Source organism: Corvus brachyrhynchos, unplaced genomic scaffold (assembly GCF_000691975.1).
Source record: "Corvus brachyrhynchos isolate BGI_N302 unplaced genomic scaffold, ASM69197v1 scaffold17, whole genome shotgun sequence".
Taxonomy (NCBI): Eukaryota; Metazoa; Chordata; class Aves; order Passeriformes; family Corvidae; genus Corvus; species Corvus brachyrhynchos.
Window position 1 is genome coordinate 17,119,584 of NW_008240046.1, and position 22,406 is coordinate 17,141,989.

The following is a 22,406-nucleotide window of genomic DNA, read 5'->3' on the forward strand; positions in this document are numbered from 1 at the left end:
TTCTGATATTCCATCATCATTTTTTGAGGAACTCAGAAGTCTGTGTTAAAAAAGGGAAGTTTAAGGGCATGTGAAAAGGCACATTTTGCAAGCAAGTAGAAGGCTGCCATGGATCTAAATAAAGCCCTGAGAGGACTTTTGAAGAGAGCATCATCTCACACTTAAACCTAGAAATCAAAAGGAAGGCTTTGCCACTAGACTGTCAGAACACTGCTGAGCTCTCAGCTTGCATCTAATTCCTGCTCTGAGTGCGGAGGAAGCTATAAAAGCCAGCAAAACAGACAGCATCATAGGAAGGATGCTTAAAGAGAGCATAATTTTGACTACATAAAATTTCATGCATTTATGTATTCAGTAATATTTAGTTCTGGTCTCCACATCTCAAAAGGAGTCAGAGAAAGTACAGAGTTGGGTGACCAGAATCAAGGAGAAGGTAGAAAGGTATCTTGAGATGAAAGACCAGAAAGGCCACTCATCTTTCATCTCCAAGACTCCGCAGTTTGGAGATGTGATGGCTTAGGGATATATAACTGAAGTTTAAAAAATCATGAAAGTGATGGATAAACCAAATGGAAACCCACTGTTAACTGAGACAGATGACAGGTCCATAGGGGGACAGCAAAAGGGCTGGGAGAAACCTTATGAAAATTTGAATTAAACAGCTGTAGATGCTTGAAGTCCAAAGGGAAGGCAGCATCTAAAGTAGCCAGGTTTGCACACTGCCACGCTCAGTCATCACCCTGGATCATTAGTCTCCATCAGACAGGACTTTCTTATTCCCCTCATTACTTATTATTGTGCGGAATTAAATAACCTTTCATTCCACTTCCATTACCTATAAAACAATTATGAGCTTCCACTTAGCCAATTCTTTGACTGAAGCATAACACTTCTGAAAGAAACTTGTTTATTTTGCTGCTGTCAGACCTATGACTTATCCTGTATTACACTTAGCCTCATTATAACTGGTATGCACAATTTGCATTATAATGCATTTATTTGCAGTTCCCTTCTACGCACCAAATATATTCCATATGTGCTGGCCTAGAAAAATATTTCCTAAAACAAGGAAATTATACTCTAACACACAGACACACTCATTGACCCCAATATCTATGCACAGAGGACAAATAAGATAGAAGGCACTTGTGGGTTAACCTTCTGCAAACCTCAGCATGACACAGCTGCTCACTCCTTCCTCCATACCCCTGGACACACACCTAAAACACAGCAATCATATGGGATGCTATGAACAAAATTAACTTAATCTCAGCATTTTGTGGACAGTTAAAAAACCAGAAGTGGAACTAGCAGTGTTTAAGTGCATGGTGCAGACAACAGCTACTGGATGTTATTCATTTCTCCACAGATAACTGAGACAAGAATTTCCCAAATACTGTCTGGAAAAAAAGCAAAGTCAAACCACAATCAAAGAACTACTTCAGTCATCTTATAAACCACAATGTCTTAGTTAGGAACTTCTAGAGCTTCCTCTCTCTTTTATGAATTATGATCCACACGCTCTTAAAAAAAAAATAATGACATATCAAAAATATCAAAAATCTGAAATAATTTTTAATCATTGTTCCTCACTGATTACAAGTTTGGCTCAGGTAAAAGTAGTCATACAACAACAGTCAAACTGGAAGGCATGCATATAAAAATATAAACCACAACAACCTTTCTAAAGTGGCAAAACAAGATGATCTGAAAATTATTTAAAAAGCTTTGAAAAAGATAATAACAGCAAGGTGAAGGGAGGGCTCAGCAGAAGTGAGCACAACATACATCTGAAAACAGCACTTCTATGCTGTCCAAAAATGAGGGGAGAGAAGCAAAAACTGCATATTCTCTCACATCTAAAGACAAATAACAAAACCAACAAAATCTCATTACATCTTTATAAAAAGGACACATAATATAGAAAAAAGTTTTTTCCACAGATCATTATTTTTTTCCATAGGGCTGGACCTAGGATTTCCTACCAGTTTTCTAGATCCAGTTTGCTGCATGCTTCTTTATTTTTTGAATGTTTTTTTCACTCCTTAGGGAAATATGTATGAGTAACTGCAATGGGTGTTTCCAAAACAGTGACGTGACATAAATACAGTCACTACCTGACTTGTAAATAAAAAAATGGGGGTTATTCATTGTCATTTTACTTCACAAATTAGGTGCCTTATTGCAGAAGACAGGAATGCAGTTGAAGGTATAGAAAACATAACTGTTTCCCTTTGAAAATATGCCTATAAATTACACAAAGTAAAAGGAAAAACCGTGAGAGGTCTTAATAAAGCTGCAAGAACTGTCATCTGGTAGGAGGGCTGGAGTTGTAGCTGGCAATAAAACTGCCAATGTGAAAGTTGCATAATCTGCTTTTCTTCAGTAACTAGTTCAAGAATGGCAACTCCCTAAAACTGTCTATGAAATAATGTCTGAAAAAAAATTGATGTTAAAAAAGTGGATTTGCTTCAGAATTTTCACTTGAGAACTTCAGAAGAAGTAAAACAAGCAATGATTGCCTCAACACAGTTGTCTGACTCTTAAAGGGTTCCATCCCATTAGACCTCCCACCTCCCACCCCTGCCATAGTAGCCTCCATTCGAGCAACTAGGAATTATACCCACTGCAGGACCAGCTGCAGACCAGAAGCACACACAAATGGAAAAACACCCAGCTTCCCAAACAAGGATAAAGATCTATGGCCCTTCAGCTATCACTTAAAAAAAAAAAAAATTAAAAAAAAAGAAACCTTTTCAATCACTACAACTTTTGCACAAAAAAAGTCTGTTTTAAGCTCCACATGCAGCACTGCCTCTAAATCATATTTTGCCAAACCTTCTATCAAGCAATTTCATCACAAGGCAATCCTGTTGACTAAATTAGGGCTGAAGCTGGACCATGAGTTCTTTTGTCAGATATGAGCAATGACATTCAAGTCATCTGGCTTGAAAGGGCCATTTGCTGTCACAGTGCCTGGGCAAAACAGTCTCTATCCTGCTATGACTCCTCTCAGTGTACTTCAGAGGCACTCCAAAGGTGATGGAATGCATACTTAGATCATTTATGGGAACTGCACAAACACAGAGATAAATACAATTTTACACTAAGTTAGAGAAAACTTCTGAAGTTTAAAAATGCATGTTTGTAAAACTAACAGATTGCTAAATTCCTCCACTGCATGCTTTGTGCAACCCACGTGAAAAACCATGCTGTTGATGGTATTTGTCACCAGCAGTTCCAAGAAAATATAAATTTGTAAGCTATATTCTTATGTTCATAGCTGCCCTTAATTTGGACATAAACTGACAATATGAAAGTCCATTATGCAACCAGTGCTACCTCTCCATAGTAGATTTCTGCCCCCTTAAACATCCTGGGGGAAACAAAACAAATTTAAACAAGACCAATTCATATCTACCACCCTGGAATAAGTTTTGGTACATAGAACTACCATGACTATACAGCTTTGTACCACAGACACATTGCTGTGATGGCATCTCCAAAAAGCAAGTAATCCTATAAGACAACGACCACATCTATTATTTTTTGGAGTGTTCAGCACAAAACTTGGCCAGAGGCCACTTATGAATCACAAAGTCCAAACAATTAAAAATAATTGTGATGATATAAACAAGCAAGCATGACACTATATGCATATTCACATATATGTATGTTCTACTTATTAAAAAATACATAACCGTGAAGTGTAAGTGAGGTGCAAGGGCCACAAGCAGCTTTGGAGAAATGTGTGTTGAGCAGCATTTCTATACTAATGTGTTTTGTACTCCCACCTATACCTGAGGAATGGAAAATAAAATGTTGTGGGTTGGTTTTGATTTCTTCTTTTCATGAAATTTAACTAAAAAAACCAGCAGGGCAACTTCCTCCTTCACCTGTTTCCTAGATTTCACAGCATCTATCAAGCTGACTGACATGTGATATACTATTCAATGCCCTGCACCATCCTTTATCCAGCTTGGCTTCTCTCAGATCCCAAGCACCTCCCTGAGATGAAAAGTTTTGCCAGGAATAGATACCTGTAATAAAACTGCTAGTCATCTGCAGGGAGCGAAATCCCTTTCCCCACTCACTTCCTATGTCCTGTCTGATAAGGCAGAACAGGACAATCACTAGTACATACACTTCTGCAGTACAGAAGTCACTGAGTTTTCAGTAGATATCAGCAGACCACAGCCATTAATGTTGGCTCAGCCCGCTGACAGAATAACAAAGTAGCAGGACTTTTGAGCCCCAAAATTACCTGTGCTAGCCAAGGCGAAACAATTTAGTGGGGAGAAAGATCAACAATTTTATTCTATTTTACAGCTGACATTCCTGAGATTTGAGAGCATTGCTTGTGGAAAAGCAAGTGGCACATCCAAAACTAAGAAGGGCACATAGTAAAGGAGAGGAACTGTTTGTAAAGATGTGAAATTGTTAACAGCTCAGTGTTCTGCTATGATGAAGGAGTTTGACAGAATTTAGCATTCAAGTTCTGACTGACTTGCATTAATCTACATGAGTCTCTGTATCACTGATTCCAAATAATGGACTAAAACAACCTCCTGTTATCTAGTAATGAGTCAAAAACCAAACAATATCTGAGGTCATCTCGGCTGGTGTTTGAACCTGTGAGTTCAAGAAAGATGCTGAAGAAGATAAGCCTTAGTTTATCAAATTTATTTCATTTTTTGAATGAGTTTCCTGGGCAAGAAGGCCAACTAGCTCTTCCTGTCTTCTTGGATACCATCTACTTTGTCACAGCAAAAGCATTCATCTAGGACAGCGGCTTCAGGCCAATGCTGCATACTGCCATGGTCTGCAGCCAACATTTCACACGGTCATTCACAAGGCACAGAAACTGGTATTAATCTATGGAAGACCTCAGATAACAAATCCTATGGAAGAAGGAAGGATACTTATTTTCAGTTGAATAACCTGATTCCCTGGTTATTTGGCTAACAGAAGGGAGCATAATCAATCCTGAGTTTTACCTGTTTACTTGCAGAATAACTTGTTTAAAGATATGTATCCACATTTGGATGTCAGTACAATACCCATCTAAGTAGCCCATTTAAATGAAATTGTTCCGTTGTGATATGATCTTTCACTTGTCAGGGCACCTAATGATACTTCCGTCATCCTCTTTGGCCTTGCTGTGCACGTATCATTTAAAACTCATGCAAAGTAATGCAATCCTGCCACAATTGCTCTTTCAACTTGCACTGCTTTACCCCCTCTCCTTGCTCTTCACTCCCTTTTCCAATGACACTGCTGCCCCAGAACTTCCTGCTGGCTATGTCTCTCCTGGAGTCTGGATTTTCTACAAATGCAATTGTCACACTCATATGCATCTGGTCCAGACTGAGTTAATTCCTTTACTTTGAGAAGTTTAGATACCTTCATTGAAAGCAGAGACTACCCAGAGGCCTGGCCAGAGTGCTTTGTGCCAGACTCAGTCTCTCACAAGGGATGCCATTGGCCACCCAAAACTTGCCAACTTCTCTCTCTCACCTTCAGAGAGATTTAAGAGTACAAAAAATGGCAGAGAGAACATGGCCTGTACCTTACCTATTTTACATGATTCCTCCTTAGGAAAGATGCAGTACTCCTGGAATTCCTGTGCGCAAGCAGTTTCTCAATTAGACTCTGCCTGACTGAAAGCAAGTAAAAATAAAGACACTGAGTGCTTCAGAACAAATTACTGTAAAAAATAGCAGTCTTATTGTCCTCACTGTCACTAGCACTCAGTGCTTGGAGAATATTGAACTTAAACTTAAACTGACCAATCTCCTTCCTCATTGCCTGAGATTCAACTCTTACTCAGCTTTTACACATCCCATCCTGCCATTCCTGGTTATGGTGACACTACCCCTGGTCCCATCTGTAGTCATGGTGTGTTAAGGAAGCCTTGACAAAGGTCCATTTCACTCAAAGCCCCCACTTATGCCCAAGAACTTTGCAGAGTTAACCACAAGCAGTCGTAGACTTATAGAATGGTTTGGGTTGAGAGGGGACCTTGAAGACCATCTAGTTCCAACCCTCCTGCCATGGGCAGGGGCACTTTCCACTAGACCAGGTTGCTTGGAACTACATCCAGCCTGGCCTTGAACACCTCCAGGGATGGGGTGCGCACAACTTCCCTGGGCAACCTGTTCCAGTGCCTTACCACCTTCACAGGAAAGAGTTTTTCCCTAATATCGAATGTAAACCTACTGCCCTTGTGCCTCTCAATGTACCTCTCCTTGTGAGTATGGAGAGCACTATGTAATCTGGACAGTAATTAATAAGATTTAAAATAGAAAGACTCAGATAAATACCTGAATAAACTGATATCAAAGAAATCTGTCCTTGACTTTGTAACTTAAGCCTAGTTTCAAAGCCAGCAAAATAGCCTCTTATCATTAAGATTACAATCACTTTCAAGTAACAGAAAGATTCTTAAACTGAATCGTAAATGAAGCTGCTGCATTACCTAAGGGGATGTATTTTAGTCTCTCCCATGTTCTAGAAATGAAAACATGTTGGCACTAGTAACCTGTGCAATAAAAAGAACACAAAACTGTATCTGCAGCTGCTTGCTGTGGAGTAACAGAAAAGTTGTTAGAGGATCCTTGATAAGACACAAGTATGGTCCAAAGCCTCTTAAATCCTCTCCTTACAGACAGCACACTAAAGATGGCAGAAAACCTTTTAAACTCAGAACAGCAAGAATTGATTACAAGTTTATTACAACTAGACCAATCAACATTTTCAGTAAAAGAAAGCTGAAGTAATCATAGAAACATACAATGGTTTGGGTTGGAAGGAACCTAAAAGATCTCTCACTTCCAGCCTCCCTGCCATGGGCAGGGGCACCTTCTACTAGACCAGGTTGCTCAAAGCCCCATCCAACCTGGTCTTGATCAAGTGGGACAGAACACAAATAAAAAAGCATAAAAGCAAGTATCTCCCTATATACTGCGTATTTTCAGGTGTGTTTTTGCTCCTTGCTAATTAAATGGCTTTTTTTGTTGCATGCAAGTGCAATTTGTCTGGTCCCAAGGAACCAGACCACAAGAGACCTGCCTGCACTGATCCTGGCTCTCTTCGTGACACAAATTGAGGAAAGACAAATACTGTACATCACACAAGGTAAGTCAGTTTAGGTTAAGCACTTAAGACTGATCTAATAAACCACCAGCTGACCCACTGACTGTAGAACAGTCTGCCACCAACTGCTCTTCAAATATCCATAACCTTCCTTCTCTCTGTGCCCAACAGATAAATTTCTACATACTGCAGTCTACATTGTCATTAGCATGGCATTTCAACTACGAACTTCTGTAGAGTATCACCCACATTAATTCATTCTTAAACAGAGACTGCAGTGACTCAGGCCTCCAAACCAACAAAAAAGCACCTGTTCATTATAGTTACCCTCAAATGCACCATATGGGTTACTGTATCATAGATGAGACTCCACACAAATGTAAAAAAAACCCCAAACTAATTTGTATGCCAGTTGACTAATCTCATGCTAAATTCAGCCATTTAACATTTTATTGTATTTTAGTTGTTCAAAATTCTGTTCTTACAGCCAACCCCCACAAAGAGGCCAAAGAGGAGGAGAGCACTGAACCCTGGGGCACAGCTCTTCTACTGCAGCACCAGGGAGAAAATCTGTCCCAGGTAAGCAAAGCCCATCAGACCCTGACCCGTCCTTCCAAGACAAAGTCTAGTTTCTTGTCTAGTCTTGGGACGACCCAATCAGTTTCAGTTTTCCTTCTTTTCCTGAAGCCGGTCTCCACATCAAGTCTTAGGAGATGTCAAGGTGCCACTACTCACAGAAAGGCCAACACGTATTGCCTAAAAAGTTAAACCTTTTTTCCTCAGGAAATCTCTTCTGAAAAATGGACTGCAGCAATGATGGCCCAAAGTGCAAGGTGTTTTTATCCTATCTCCTTCCTCCAAGTGATTAGGAGGACCACAGGGCTATGTGGCTTGGAGCAATACAACCAGATTTTGAAAACAATGTTTAATCAGAAACATACCTGAGCTATAGAAAATTGCTTCATAATACTTTGACTAACTAACACCTTTCTGGCCTATGATGCAAGAAGAAAAAGGGATACATACCATAATTAGACAACTGTCCACAACTTTTCTTTTTAGAGGGATTTTACGAATGCTTAACTGGATAAACTTAAAACTTAAATGCATAAACTTATGAGTATTAAGAACAAAATGGCCAATTGCATGAGACCCCATCTCTACCAGAGCTGACTGTAAGATGTAAAAAGGCCCCCAGATTTCAGATTTCATGACTCTTGGAGTATTTCTTACCCTCTTCATTAAAAAAAAAACATTCTTTTTTTTACTGTCTTTGCATTGTAAAGAGAGGCTAGCAGAAGAGGACTTTTTTTTTAGTAATGTAGATTACTAAAATAGTACTCACACACTTCTTAGAAGCTTAAATTACCTCCTTCCCAAGATCCCCAAGATCCACAAGACTATGCAACTTTAACAATTAATAAAAACAAAGAGGAAAAATAGCCTGAATACCTGAAAATAGTGTTGTACTGATGTCTTAGCAAGTAGTATATGCTGATCCATGTAGGTTTACTCTTTCTATAGTATTACTCTACTGCTGCCACATGCGTACACTGTCAAGTGCTTGGCAAACAATTCCCGTAGTTTTTACAATCAAATGGAAGATAAAAGAGAGAAAGAAGACATGAGAATGAAATAGTTTGCTGCAACATTGCCATAATCCAGAACACTAACACCTCTATCACTCGGCCATTTTGTCTGGTAGTTTCTCATTTCACTTCTGCACCCTGCGTATCTTCAGCCACATCACCTTGTACCTGTGCCTGGCAGCTGGTCTCAGCCAGTACTACACTTACACTCAGTGCTTTGCTGCAATTGCTAGGAACTTTATTCCACAGCCCTTAATAGTTCAGCAGTGACAAACATCTCCTTCCCATCCCAAAAACCTCATTCATCTTTTTTTTTTCCTGGGAAGCTGTGCCCTCCAAGGTGAAAGGCTTTAAAATACAGCATCACTCAAGAGCTTCAATACAAGATTTGTTCTCATCACTACATGTCAACATTAAATGAAGCTTGTGACCTTTCTAGTTGAGTCATTGTTCCTTCCACATTCTGTTTCCGCTCTAGGAATATCCTTCATGTTATGCATATGTTTCAATGAGATCCTAAAAATAGAACTCATGTTTATTCATACGAACATTAAGGATTTTCAAGAACTTCTAAGATGTCCTCTGTCCAGCTTCATTTCCTTCCAAAAGGAAAAATTATTCTCCTTTTCCTGTGTAGCCCTATTACACAGTGGACGAGGAAGGAGCAAGGCTTTTAATTTTACCAAGACCAAGCCCATTTTAGGAATGTTTTCTGTAAATTGAAGAAAGAAATAGATAAAACTGTTTCTTTTGGACTGAAACCACCAAAATTTAAGTAATTCAATTTTAAGTTGTAGAGATAAGCAGGTGAAAACAAGCTGTGCTGGTTTTAGCTGGGGTAGAGTTAATTTTCTTCCCAGTGGCTGGTATGGGGCTGTGTTTTGGATTTGTGCTGAACACAGGGCTGATAATACAGAGATGTTTCTGTTATTGCTGAGCAGGGCTAACACAGAGCCCAGGCCTTTTCTCCCTTTCACACTGCCATGCTGGGGAGGAGACTGGGGGTGCACGGGAGGTTGGGAGGGGACACAGAACAGGTGACCCAAACTGACCAAAGGGATATTCCAGATCATATGGCATCATGTTCAGGATAGAAAGAGGGGGGAAGAAGAAGGAAGGGAAGTCACTGTCACATGTGATGGGGCTCTGCTCTCCTGCAGATGGCTGAACACCAGCCTGCCCATGGGAAGCAGTGAAAGAATTGCTCGTTTAGCTTTGCTTGTGTGCACGGCTTTTGCTTTCCCTATTAAACTGTCTTTATTTCAACCCATGAGTTCTCTGCCTTTTCCTCTTCCAATTCTCTCCCCAGTCCCGCTGGTGGGGAAGTGAGTGAGCGGCTGTGGGGGCCTTGGCTGCTGGTTGGGGTTAAATCACAACACAAGCATTCGCTTTGAATTAAAGGAGTTACAATATATAATCCATAACTTTGCTATTGATAAAATCCAACTTCTATTATTTTTCAGAAACAGCCTCAGAAAGAAACAAATCTATCATCAGTTGTCACATTCTAAGTGGCTGAGGCCAGCTTCTCCGGCGCTGCAGGCATCAGCTATGAACACTGCACTGGTTCAAGCCTGCAGAAGAACTTCATTCTTGTTTCTCAATCATCTGGGACAGATGGATATTTAAAAATCATGCATTTCTTTTATATAACTCAGCAAGTAAATGACATTTACAATACAATAAATCCATCACTAATGGACATGCTTGATCAAGGGATGCAGTTTTCTGTGATGTATCTTGTCTGCCTCAATTTTTAAAGACAGATACGTCAATCTCATTTCATATTTCTTGCTATTAAGGAGCAAACCGCATGATTAGATTTTCATTTATTTTGAAATATTGTCACCATTCTCAAGCTTTACCATAGTCTATTTCTGTCTTTTTCTTTAAATTGCTTTTTAGAATTTGATCAACCCTACCATTTTGAAAGCTTCTTCAATGAAACAGCCAGCTAAAGCCAAGAAGTGCATTGTATGCAAATTATACATACGGTCTAAAACCTGCTTCTGCAAGTTTCATCTGAGCTCCCAAAAGATTTCAAAAATTCAGGGTATCTATATAATTACCTTGTGTACTGCTTGACTAGATAACAAAAGGGAAATAACTTGTTATCAATTGTGTTCTCTGCTATTTGATCTCATTTTTTCTTGGCCCTTCATTCCTGGTCTTTCCTACATAGGAGAATGTGTGCCAATAAATTAGTTATTTTGCCAACAAATTAGTTATAGTCTACTGAACCATTGAGGTAAGGTAAGTTCTTATCTGCATCAAATATTTAAAAATCCCCCAAAAAATCAACACAGTACATGCATTCGAAGCATAAAAAAGGAAAAAATATCTGCAACAACACTAAACTAGTAAAAACCGACTTATTGAACAGACAAATCAATCTTGGAAAATAGACTATTCTTTCTGTGACATATACAACTAGTGGTATTGTTTGTTCTGCTGTGAAGTAAACATGATGAATATCAAAATCTATCTTACAGCTTTGTTTTAGAAGCCACATAATGTATTAGCAGAGCCAGGGTATCTGCAATTTTTAGATAGCCAGCAAGAATGCTATGATATAATCCACAAACTCCCTTAAATGGACTCCACTAAACCAGCCTGCTCTCTATGCTTCCAGCTTTGCACATTTGTCTGTTGTGTGCACCTTGCCACGCAGTATCTTTTATTTGGAGCATGGAAGCCACCGTGGGCACCTTGAGGCCATGGGGCCAATCAAAAAGGCAGACATGCTGCACCTGAACTTCAAGTAATTGCCTGCCTTGACATTTAGTTTGTTATGATCCATGGTGGTGCCACAATATAAACTTGAAGCTATATGAAACTAACGATCAAAACATTACTCTCCAAACCAACTTTGGGAACTGACATCCCACTGCCTTCTCTTAACACGGTACCAAGGATTAACTTCTAGTCCTGAACATCTTCTGAGGGACCTCCTTACATCTGTCAGATCCTGAAGAGACTTTTAACGTGACTTTTTTGTTTCCAGATCAGGTACGCTATGGCTGGCATTTCTGACCACACATCTGGAGAAGATGCAAATGAACTACTTCTCCTGTCTGCACTGTCTCCTTAGCAATGGGACTGCAGCACTCCACTGTTCAAATTAATGGGCGTACAGCACACACAAAGAAAGACACATGAGGCTCCTTCTTGCTTGGAAAACATGGAAGTCAGTTTTCTTAGCACGGTGCCTCTGTCTGCAGGATACCCTCACCATCCAAACAGCACAGCAACAGGTATTTCTCTGAAACAACACAATCTTCTCAACAAATGCTCACTTCCTGTAAACATTTTTGTTATGAAATCTGAAGTTCTGGCAATTCGGACTCTCCGTGTAAATACTGAGAATGGAACATTGGCTAAAAATTGATCTCAAAATGACAGCGAGCCTTTCCTCAGGGTATAATCACCCCAGTAATGCTGTTTCCATCTGGAGTGACTTCCACAAGCCCTAAGCATGTGCACTACTTGTGGGTTTCAAATGGGGCTGCTAATAGCTGCATTTATGAAAACTGTGTCCTTCACTTACTGCATCTAACATGGAAGAGACATTACAAAGTCTACTTATGATCTATCTAGTTCATTAAATGGGTGTTTAAATTGGAACACAGTTCACTGAATCGAGACCTTTACGTGCTAGCCTTGCACTTCAACTTTGAACAAAGACAATTTTGTTAAAGCCTGTCAGAAAACTCAATTCAAAAGCCCTCTGCAGTCCCTGGGAAAGAGAGTCTGTTGTCTCTAACAGCAAAATCTGGCCTGCAGCTGGAAAACGAAGAGTCAGTAAGGCAGTTCATACTTTAGTCTGACTGGGGAGAGAGACAGTGCCTCCCAAGAGGAAGAATGGCAAAAGAAGAAAATTGTCAGTGTTTCAATCTCCAGTATAAGAGAGAAGCTACATACATCAGCCATCAAATACCACAGAAGGATGAACTGGCAAATGTACCAGGACAGGACAGTAAACAGTATAGAACTGTTTACTGTACATCAAAACAGAATCAGCAAAAGAACCTAAAATCCACAAGGATGATACTCTAATCAAAATACACATACACACAAAAAATCCACTGTGTTTTGCTACTGTTCAATAACCTGCAAAACTCTTATATTGAAAATGGTAAGGAAAAGCAATATAAAAGAGCTCCTTCTGTAAGAGACAATGCATTCCCATGGTTGTCAACCATGCCAGTACTACAGTTGTCAATAATCAGTTGCCTTTTGGGATGAGGTGCTTTCTTTTCAAAAGTTCTTACACACAAATGACAACAGCAAAACATAAGAAGTATATGCTCTGTTTAAAACTGTGATATGCAAGTTATGCAAATCAACATTTTCTCAATATATTACCATCTCACATAGACTTGGACAAATACTGTAAGTTAAGATAGAGAAAACCAGATTGATTCACTATCCCACTAAACACTCCCAGTAAATGATAAAAATAAAGCAAAACAAATACACAAACAATACAAAAATTCCACCAAAACCTGGAACTTTTGACTTTTCAATTCACTTCAATTAAAAAAAGTAACAGCTTAAAAATACGCTACTATGCAGCTTTCCATTTTTAATAATTTCAACAGAACAGGAACAGCGTAACTCCATGCATCTCTTTAGCTGTTGCTTCAGACATAGTGTTTTACCTGGAAATAGCATATTTTCCTTTTGTTTGGTATAGCACTTCCAGTTCTATAATACCTGACAGTATATCTGCAACTGCAGATTTGTAAAGGATGTCAGATTTATATAAGATGCAGCAAAGGAAAAAAACCACAAATAAACACTTGCCCATTCTCCCTACCAAGTGAAGAGGCTCAAAGCTAACTTTCCCATTTGATTTAAAAACCAAAGTTTGGAAGGCTTCTGAGTGTCAACATTGATGCATTACAGGGATGTTTATCTTCCCATCACTGCAGATATACAGCAAAACCTGAAGGGGATATTTTCCATCTCGTCTGTAATGAGAACTGTGGAACAGCAGAAATATGAATTACAAGATGCACCTAGTTCTTGCAGAAGATTTATGAAAACTGTATCTTTTAGCTGCTGCAGATGAGTTGCCTTTAAATATTTGGTTTTGCTAATTTGTTTTGGATATAAACCTCTGTCTGATAGGTGCTGGATATATCAGGCTGATGTTATGGAGTGGGATGGTTACATTTTTGCAGTCAGTGTACTTCTACACCATGCATTTTTGTCCTGTCTGTGTGCCAACGCGAGCACCTTTACACCCGCACGCTGAGCTGGATCAAGGGCTCCCCACAGACAGCTGCATGAGCAAGCCAAATGAATTTGGCATCCATAAGCAGGGTAAACACCAGTGCTGAGCTGTTTCAAAACAGGAGTGGGGCAGGAGGGAAGCTGCTGGAAGCGAGGGGTAGCTGAAAAACAGAGTGCCTGGAAGTAGCAAAACACAGACAACACTGCTGCCTCTCCAGCTGTCTACAACCATTAGCTGTGCACAGGCACACAGAGGGCTCAAGGGCCGCCCAGCCCTGCTCCCACCAGCAGTGCCCATCCTCAGAGCCCCCTCAGCACCTCTGAGGGACATCAGAGAGAACAAGAACAAGCAGAATGGCAGGACAGCAGCTGCCTGACTCGAGAGGGTTTGCTTCTTTTGTACCTTTAAAGCAAGACTACACAACTCAATTACAACACAATACTGAGTCCAGAGCAGGGCCAGAGGGCTGGAGCAGCTCTCCTATGAAGGCAGGCTTAGACACTTGGGGTTGTTCAGCCTGGAAAAGAGAAGGCCTTGGGACGGCCTTAGAGCAGCCTTCCAGTACCTAAAGGGGTCTACAGGAGACAGGGAGAGGGGACTTCTTACAAGGACAAGTGGGAATGGCATCAAACTGAGGGAGGGTCAGTTTAAATTAGATACGGGGAATTAATTCTTTACTGTGAGGGTGGTGAGGCAGTGGAACAGGTTGCCCAGAGAAGTTGTGGATGCCCCATCCCTGGAACAGTTGAAGGACAAGTTGGATGGGGCTTTAAACAAACTGGTCCTGTGGAAGGTATCCCTTCCCATGGCAGGGGGGTTGGTACCAGATGATTTTTAAAGTGACTTCCAATCCAAACCATTCTATGGTGAACAAAACAAACATGGACAAACCTTCACCACCAAGTTCTTCTCCCTAAACATTTATACTCTTTTGGAGAACTGCTTGCTGTGCTGAGAAAGCAGAGGCACAAAAGGCAGCACACTTACGTCCCTAATGCATTTAGGGTCAGATACTCATGGTGTATTAAGAGCATCAGAAAAAAAAAGCAGACTTGCGTGTGTGACTTGTGTGGTTTACTGAGCCACCACACCCAGATCCTGTATCAGAAATAATCCAAGTAGGAGAAGCCCACAACAGTAAAACAGATTATTTTGAGTGGTCTGGGTGAGGGGTGCTGTTCCTCTTCCCCAGAAGCCCACAACTGCTCTCCCAGGAATTCCTGTGGTATTAATGGTAATGCAGGAACACTGTTGTGCTCTACACAACAAAGTATGTTTCTGTTAAATATTCTTAGTGATATGAATCTCCCTTTCTTCTTTCAAACCAAATCTACAAACATAGGATTATTTTCTTTCTTACTACAGAACTAAGGAGACAACTGCATGTTCTTAAATTCGTGGAGGAGAGGGAAGACCTGCATAACCAGCAGTTGCCCTCCACTAGGAGAGGGCACTTCTCCCTTTTCAGGAAAGCTCTGAGTCTCAATAGAGTCTTCATTAAAATACATAAGATATCAATAGAGTTTTCATCAAAATGTATAAAATATATAAAGAACTGGTGACTTTTCACAGCATGATGATTTGAACACATATTTCTAGGTGTCCAAACTACCCTTTCCTTAGAAAGTGCACCCAAATGTCAGGCAGAACTTCCTTCCATGTACATTCTCACCCTTGTAGCCAATCTTTTATGCCACTACAGCTAGATAAAAAACCGTATTAGGGAATGTGTCAGTCTAGTGCTGGCATATCTTTAGTCTGCAGACAAGTTAAGAAACCAGAACTTTAAAAGCAAACATATTAAGGTAAAAGAACATCATGGAGGCTAACATGGATTGGGATAAAATCAGCACCAGTTATAAAACATCTGAGTTGCCAAAACTGGTCTTTTTCATGCAGTTTAAAGTTTCTTTGAGTATTATAGCCCATACAGTATAAAGCCAGTTAAGGAACATTAAGGCGTTACAGAATTAATAAATGCATGTAGGGCAGAAAATGGACTTCCTACAGGAAAGTTGTTGGGGTTTGGTGCTAGGCTATGAATATATCTACTAAATATACACTGCTGAAAAGTTTCCACTTGTAAAGCCAAAGTGACTTACAGAATATCCAAAATCTTAACTTCCTCATCAGTAATACTTGGCTTTAAATAAATGCCCATGCCATGCATTTTAGTAAATATACAAAAAATATGATGCTCTGCAATAAAGAAATCTCAGCTCGGAGAGTAAAACAAGGAAAAAAACCCAAACAATTATTTCTGACATGCAAAAGCATTCTCACCAATGAACGTTTTAAGGCATCAGAGTCAAGATTATTTAGTTAAGTTAATAAAATATGTTTTTAAAGCATCAACATAGAAATTGTAATGAATTCTGCTTACAACATTATGCTTTTGGTAACATTAAGTAGTACATTATGGTTGCTAGATAAACCAAATTATAAATAAAAGTTCTGTCTGTTTCTTAGAAATTAACAGCTGTGAAGCCATTCCTGAAAAATTATGATTGCTGGGATTAGACTGCAAACAGGATTTTGACAAGTTATCAGTACAGAATAAATTCTTGCAAATATTATACAAGATAAAACCTGTTCAATCTGCCTCTCCTTTGCAGCAATGCTAACTGTCCAAGTCTATCATTAAAATACTGGTGCTTAATATTTAAGGCAGTGAAGTCTTCTTTTATCATAGACATGGATTGTAGAGTTTAAAATGAGAACTCATTTCTCGCATAAAACCCTTCACATGTTATATCCTGTGACAAACCCATTGGAAGATATATTGGCCAAACTATTAAAAAGTCAAGAGGAGTAGTCTGACCATTTATCTTTCTTCCTTACTTCTAGATATCCATGTCACTTAAAACCTTACTGCAATGCAAGAAAACTCTTAAGCTGTTGAACAGGAGGTTGTGACAATAAGCCTAATTAACTCCCCAAATTCCCACAAAGAATGAATGATGAAAAAAACCAAAATGAGCAGGAAAAAGAAAGAAATAGAGGAAATGAGGTATTCATCCTTCAGCTGAGGATGAGATTGGAATAAGAACACGAAAAAACCAAGATATGACCAAGACCAATGCATCTTGCTACACTAACGTGGAGTTGTGCTGGCTGCAATCAATGATCACCATCAAGGCTCCTTGTAAGGATCCAACCATACCTCTGTCACCTGATGCAAACATATAGGATTATTTTTTAAAGTTTATTTTAAAGAAGAAAACCACATCCTTGTTTGCAGTAAATATAAATGTTCAGAACTGAGAATCAGTGTCTCACACACCTTACTTTAAGTCGAGCAGCGTCTCTGTTCTCATCTTAAGAGCAAAACTGGGTACCTCTGATTACCTGCAGTCCTAGTGTGCATTTCACCACACACATACATGCAAGTCAGCTTTGATTTAGAAATTATGCACCCCTGGGAAATATTATCAAAACAAATGCCTCCCAAAGAGGCACAAGGCATCTCTCAACCACAAGATCTAGGCATATGAGAATCGGAGAAAAGGGGACATAGGACAGATGAAGTGTGCTCAAGGACAACAGATTTCAAAGAATTCTAATTATTTTTAAAGTAGGCCAACCCCCAGGACATATCCATTTCATCCAGAAAAATTAATCCAGCCTGCTCCCTGCCATCCTTTTCCCAAGGCCCCTCAGGCATACACAAAGATTAAAAGCTACATGAACTATCCTGGCAGTCTGCTCCCTTTTATCACAACAGCTTGACAACTCCCCTGTCATCACCAGTCTTGGTAGAAGATAATAATGGGAGCAAAACTTGTTAACTCCCTGAGAGGTGACTGATGTGACTATTCATGCAAAAGGCAAGCTTGCTCTCTAAGACAGAAACTCTGCATCTTGCAGAGATTTCTCCCCCCCTTTCTCTACACAAAATAATGGCAATGACTTTGACAATTTGGACACCTACTCACTGCTCTGTCAATGAGCACTCAAGGGTCTCATCACCCACTGCCAAAGTTGGGCCAGAGTAACCATCTACCCCATGTTTGGCATCAAAGTCTTCTCCCAGACTTGATTCCTGCGTCATGGATAGCTGCTCTCCTTGAGGATGGTTTTTTCTGCAGATGACCCTGAAGGATGACATTATGCCTGGACCTGCTCAAAGAGCTTCACAGCCTCACTGTCAAGTTAACACTTCTTGGCCTTTCTTAGCCCAAACTTTCCTGTAGTGTTTACATAAATAAAAAAATAACAACTATTTAAGAAAACACAAGGAGGGACAGAAGACTCACCAAGACCACACACAAGCATCCAAGGAACTAATTCACAGTCTTACTTCAGACACCTATGGCTGGAATAACTCTACAGAGAGTACTCGAGACCACTTTACTCACCTGGTATATCTCATGCTGTAGGAGTACCTCACTTACATCGATTCAAATATCAGAATTTGGAGTTGAAGATCTCCCAACAGCTATCCAAAAGGCAGCAGGAGATTCTTCTCACCCACAAGGAGGAGCTGAGGCACAGGAAACCCATGCAGCATCCTTCTGGATTTGAGGGCTCTTGGCTAAGAACTCTGTGTTTAGAGGTAGGGGATGCATTTACTATCGCTAGAATCTCATATTCCATCAAAGAAGCAAACAACAAAACCCCACGTACCACACCTTTCCATCTCTGCCGTTTACTGAGATACTGATTCACGCTATCACTAGTGAAGGTCTTGGCTCTGTGCAGGCGGAACATACTTCATAGAGGGGAGGGAAATAAGGGTAGAAAACATGGAAGAGGTGAGAAAAAACCCAACATATTTCATAGCTGCAGTTTAAAGCTTCTCATAGACTTTGAAATGTTAGAATAGTACTGTGGAAGATGGAATAGCAGAGCCAGAGCAGAGGAAGCAGTCCAATAAAAGCAATACATTACAAGCCTTGAAGAGCTGACTTCAAGGCCTCATTTAACTGAAAGTGTAGCAAAACTTGTTTCAAGACTAAAGCATGCAGAGAACAATTAATCTTCTCTGAAGAACCCATTAGCTTAATATTGTCTTTCTTGATCCTCCTCCTTCAATAGGAAAAAAAAGGAACTTTTTAAAAGAGGTATCTTGGTTACTTTTTTTTATGGTTTTGCTTCAAAACGTTATTACAGATGAGGCATCTTCTACAGCAAATTTAAAATGGTAAATACTTTCTCTGCCATAGCTAGAATTCCTATTAAATAACTCAAAAGAAAGACATTGCTTAAATATCTCAAATCCATAAAGGCAGGAACTGAGAAATAAAATGGGGTGCTATGCTTTGGCCCTTGGTTCATTTATTAATGCTTAAAAAGAAAATATTTTACCAGGTTAAAACCAAAGAAAATTTTAATCCCCAAATTGTGGCAAAAATGTTTGAATATGAAAAAGACTATATTCAATTTCATTAAAAAGATTGTATTTTTTTCTGAAACATAGTATCTAAATAATACTTTTCTGCCTTATTAAAAAATCAACTCAAGTCAGAACACTTCTTGTTGAACCATTTTCACTGCCAATTTCTTAAAAGACAACAAAAATAAGAAATTTTGTGGGCTGAGCACCATCTGCTTATTCTTTAATTTCATTAACAGTTCTATTTTGAGACTGTCACCTGTAAGGCAAGTTTTCCACATGTAAACAACATGTAAACCAGTATAGTGTCTTTGCTTTATACCTTCCTTCAATTCTCTCCTGCAGCTCAGAGGTTCACACATCAGTGCTGACTGCTGCTAATTGCAACGGAACGTTCCACAAGGAAATCAAAAGAAAATACATTGTAGCTTAGGAAAGCAAGAGCAATACTAAAAAATGTTACTGCATTCAAGGATTAGAATGAGGGATTCAGGAACACATGGTAAGAGAAACTTAAAAGAAGCACAGGCCACCATAGAGCAGCAAGCAATTCATTTATTACAATAGAGCGAAAAAATAAAAAGGGAATTTGTTTTCTCTGCAAAGAGGTGTGCTTATGCAGGGAGAAGCATGCTTAACTTCTGATTAATGCAATTCTTTTTAAAGCGTCATCTCTGAATTCCAAAAAGTAGCCATTTTTGTCTCAGTAATAAAGTCTGTATGCAGCCTGGTAAGAAAAGTATTTTATACCCACGTGGGAAGACCATGGGTTTTCAGAAATTTCAGGAATTTTGTGCTATATAATGCACCTGTAGGAAAGCACCAACATATTTCAAAAACAGCTCACACTAAGCAAAGAACTCGGGTTTTTCAAATTTCAGGCCTTTTTCAGTAAGCAAACATTTCAAAATTGTTTGATCCCAAGCAAGGGGAACACAATAAGGAGGCTTATTCGAAAAGCAAAGGTAGAATACAAGTATCAGCCTTCTCCTCCATAACTTTGTACAGCTATTAAAATACTCTTTTTCCACAAAAGCACGTATCTTCTCCACAAGCTCCTTCACAGAGGAGGAGGCTACAATCAAACTGATAAATCCTAATCTGCCATAAAGCACAATCTTAAACCTTTTGTTTAAGTTTATAGAAGCCCACTCAGTTTATTTTTTTCTGCTACAGCCTGTATTAAGTGAAAAGCCAGAAAACCCCCAAATCCAAGCCTAAACAGTAGCACAGGTTGTGAGGACATGCATGCTGCTAGCTGCTCCCCTTTTCTGGGGACATCTTCCTTCCTGAATGCATCACCTGAGCACTGCACTTAGTAATGGGGAAGGAAACCTCACTCATCAAAACTGTGTCTAACCTAATGCACTGTGGGGCAGAGGTGGACTGCTAAGGGCAGTTTCAAGCAAGATAAATTCCCTCTGATTCACAAAAATCTTAAAGAAAACTGATGGAGGACATGGCATTTGGACCAGCATGAGCTCAATTGAAGATGAAGCTGACCAGAACTGTGGGGGACAACAAAAAGATTTTTTAAAAATACATTGTTAAAAGGCAGTGCAGAAATGACATCAGCCTGTTACAGGATGAGGACAGTCACGTCACATCAAGGATATTGACAAGGTGGAGATGTTTAATGCTTTCTTTGCCTCTGTCTTCAACACTGAACCTTCACAGTTATGAAAATGCTGAACTCCCAGTTGACCCTGAAGTTCTGAGGAATCTGCTGCTCCAGCTGGATCCATATAAATTTATGGGACTTGATGGGATTCATCTGAGAATACCTAAAAGACCTGGTTATATCATCACAAGGACTCTCTGGATGACTTTTGAAAGGTCTTGGGAATCTGTAAATATCCCAGTTAACTGGAAGTTGACTAACAATGTTCCAATTTTCAAAAAGGGCACGGAGGACCCTAGAAACTACATGTCTGTCAGTCTCACTTCAGTGACCGGTAAAGTTATGGAGAGGATTATTCTGGGAGCTATTGTAAAACACCTGAAAGACAACGCAGTCATTGGTCACAGCCAGCACTACTTCACGAGGGGAAACCCTGCTTGTCAAATCTGATTTCCTTTTATGACAAGGTAACCCAAGTAGTTGATCGAGGGAAGCCAGTCAATGTAATCTTTTAGGATTTCACTAAAGCTTTTGATACCATCTCTCAGTATCCATCTGGACAAAATATCCAACACATAGCTGGAAAAGCATCTGGGTGGGGCAAACCTGGATGTACATACAGCCTCCTGCTGTGCCTCCCGGTGTCCAGTCACCAGGCCCTTGGGCTCTTTGTTGTACAAAGGATGGCAGTTCCTAGCCTCTTGCCTGGGGCACCTCTGCCCCCCAGAGCCCAGCTTGCAGCTCCAACTGCAGCAGCACAGAGCTACATGCACTATATGTATTCCGTAATACCATCCTGATGGGCATCAGGCACAGCATCACCACCTGGGCAAGGGGGGGGATTGTCCTGCCCTGCTCTGCACTGGGGCAGCCCCACCTTGAATATGGTGTGCAGTTTTGGGCACTGAACACAAGAAAGACACTAAACTACTAGAGAAGACCCAAAGGATGGCCACAAAGGTGGTGAAGGGCCTTGAGCAGAAGCTGTATAAGGAGCAGCTGAGGTCACTTGGTCTGTTCAGCCTGGAGAGGAGACTGAGGGGAGACCTTACTGCAGTTACAACTTCCTCACAAGGGGAAGAGGAGGGGCAGGCACTGATCTCTTCTCTGTGGTGACAGTGACAGGACCCAAAGAAACGGCCTGATGCTGTATCAGGGGAGGTTTAGGTTGGATGCTGGGAAAAGGTTCTTCACCCAGAGGGTGGTTGGGGAACAGGGTCTCCAGGGAAGTGGTCACAGCACCAACCTGACAGAGTTCAAGAGTTTAGACAACGCTCTCGGGCACATGGTGTGACTCTCTGGGATAGTGCTGTGCAGGACTGGGAGTTGGACTCAATCATCCTTGTGTGCCCCCTACAACTCAGAATACTCTGTGATTCTATGTTGCTAATTTTAAACTAATCATCCAGAGTAGACATTTGTTTTCCATACTTACAGAGTCAATCTAGTAATTAAATGTAACTGTTGCCAGACTTAAAGTCCTCTCAGATTATATGGCCTAGTTACTGTAAAAAGGATCCTCCCTGC

The 22,406-nt window shown here is 40.1% G+C and overlaps 1 protein-coding gene across 2 annotated transcripts in view; it reads right to left on the reverse strand.

The window, feature by feature from the left end:
- The window catches only part of GALNT7 (polypeptide N-acetylgalactosaminyltransferase 7), a 51,563-nt gene extending 42,568 nt beyond the window's left edge, over positions 1-8,995 (reverse strand). The window contains exon 1 of one of the 2 annotated variants that reach the window (XM_017744323.1): positions 8,548-8,995. In XM_017744323.1, coding sequence (XP_017599812.1) covers positions 8,548-8,598 — 51 coding nt within the window. In that variant the 5' untranslated portion in view covers positions 8,599-8,995. The remainder of the gene's footprint in view (positions 1-8,547) is intronic. The other variant, XM_017744322.1, reaches the window with a different exon arrangement.
- Between the last annotated feature and the right edge of the window lie 13,411 nt (positions 8,996-22,406).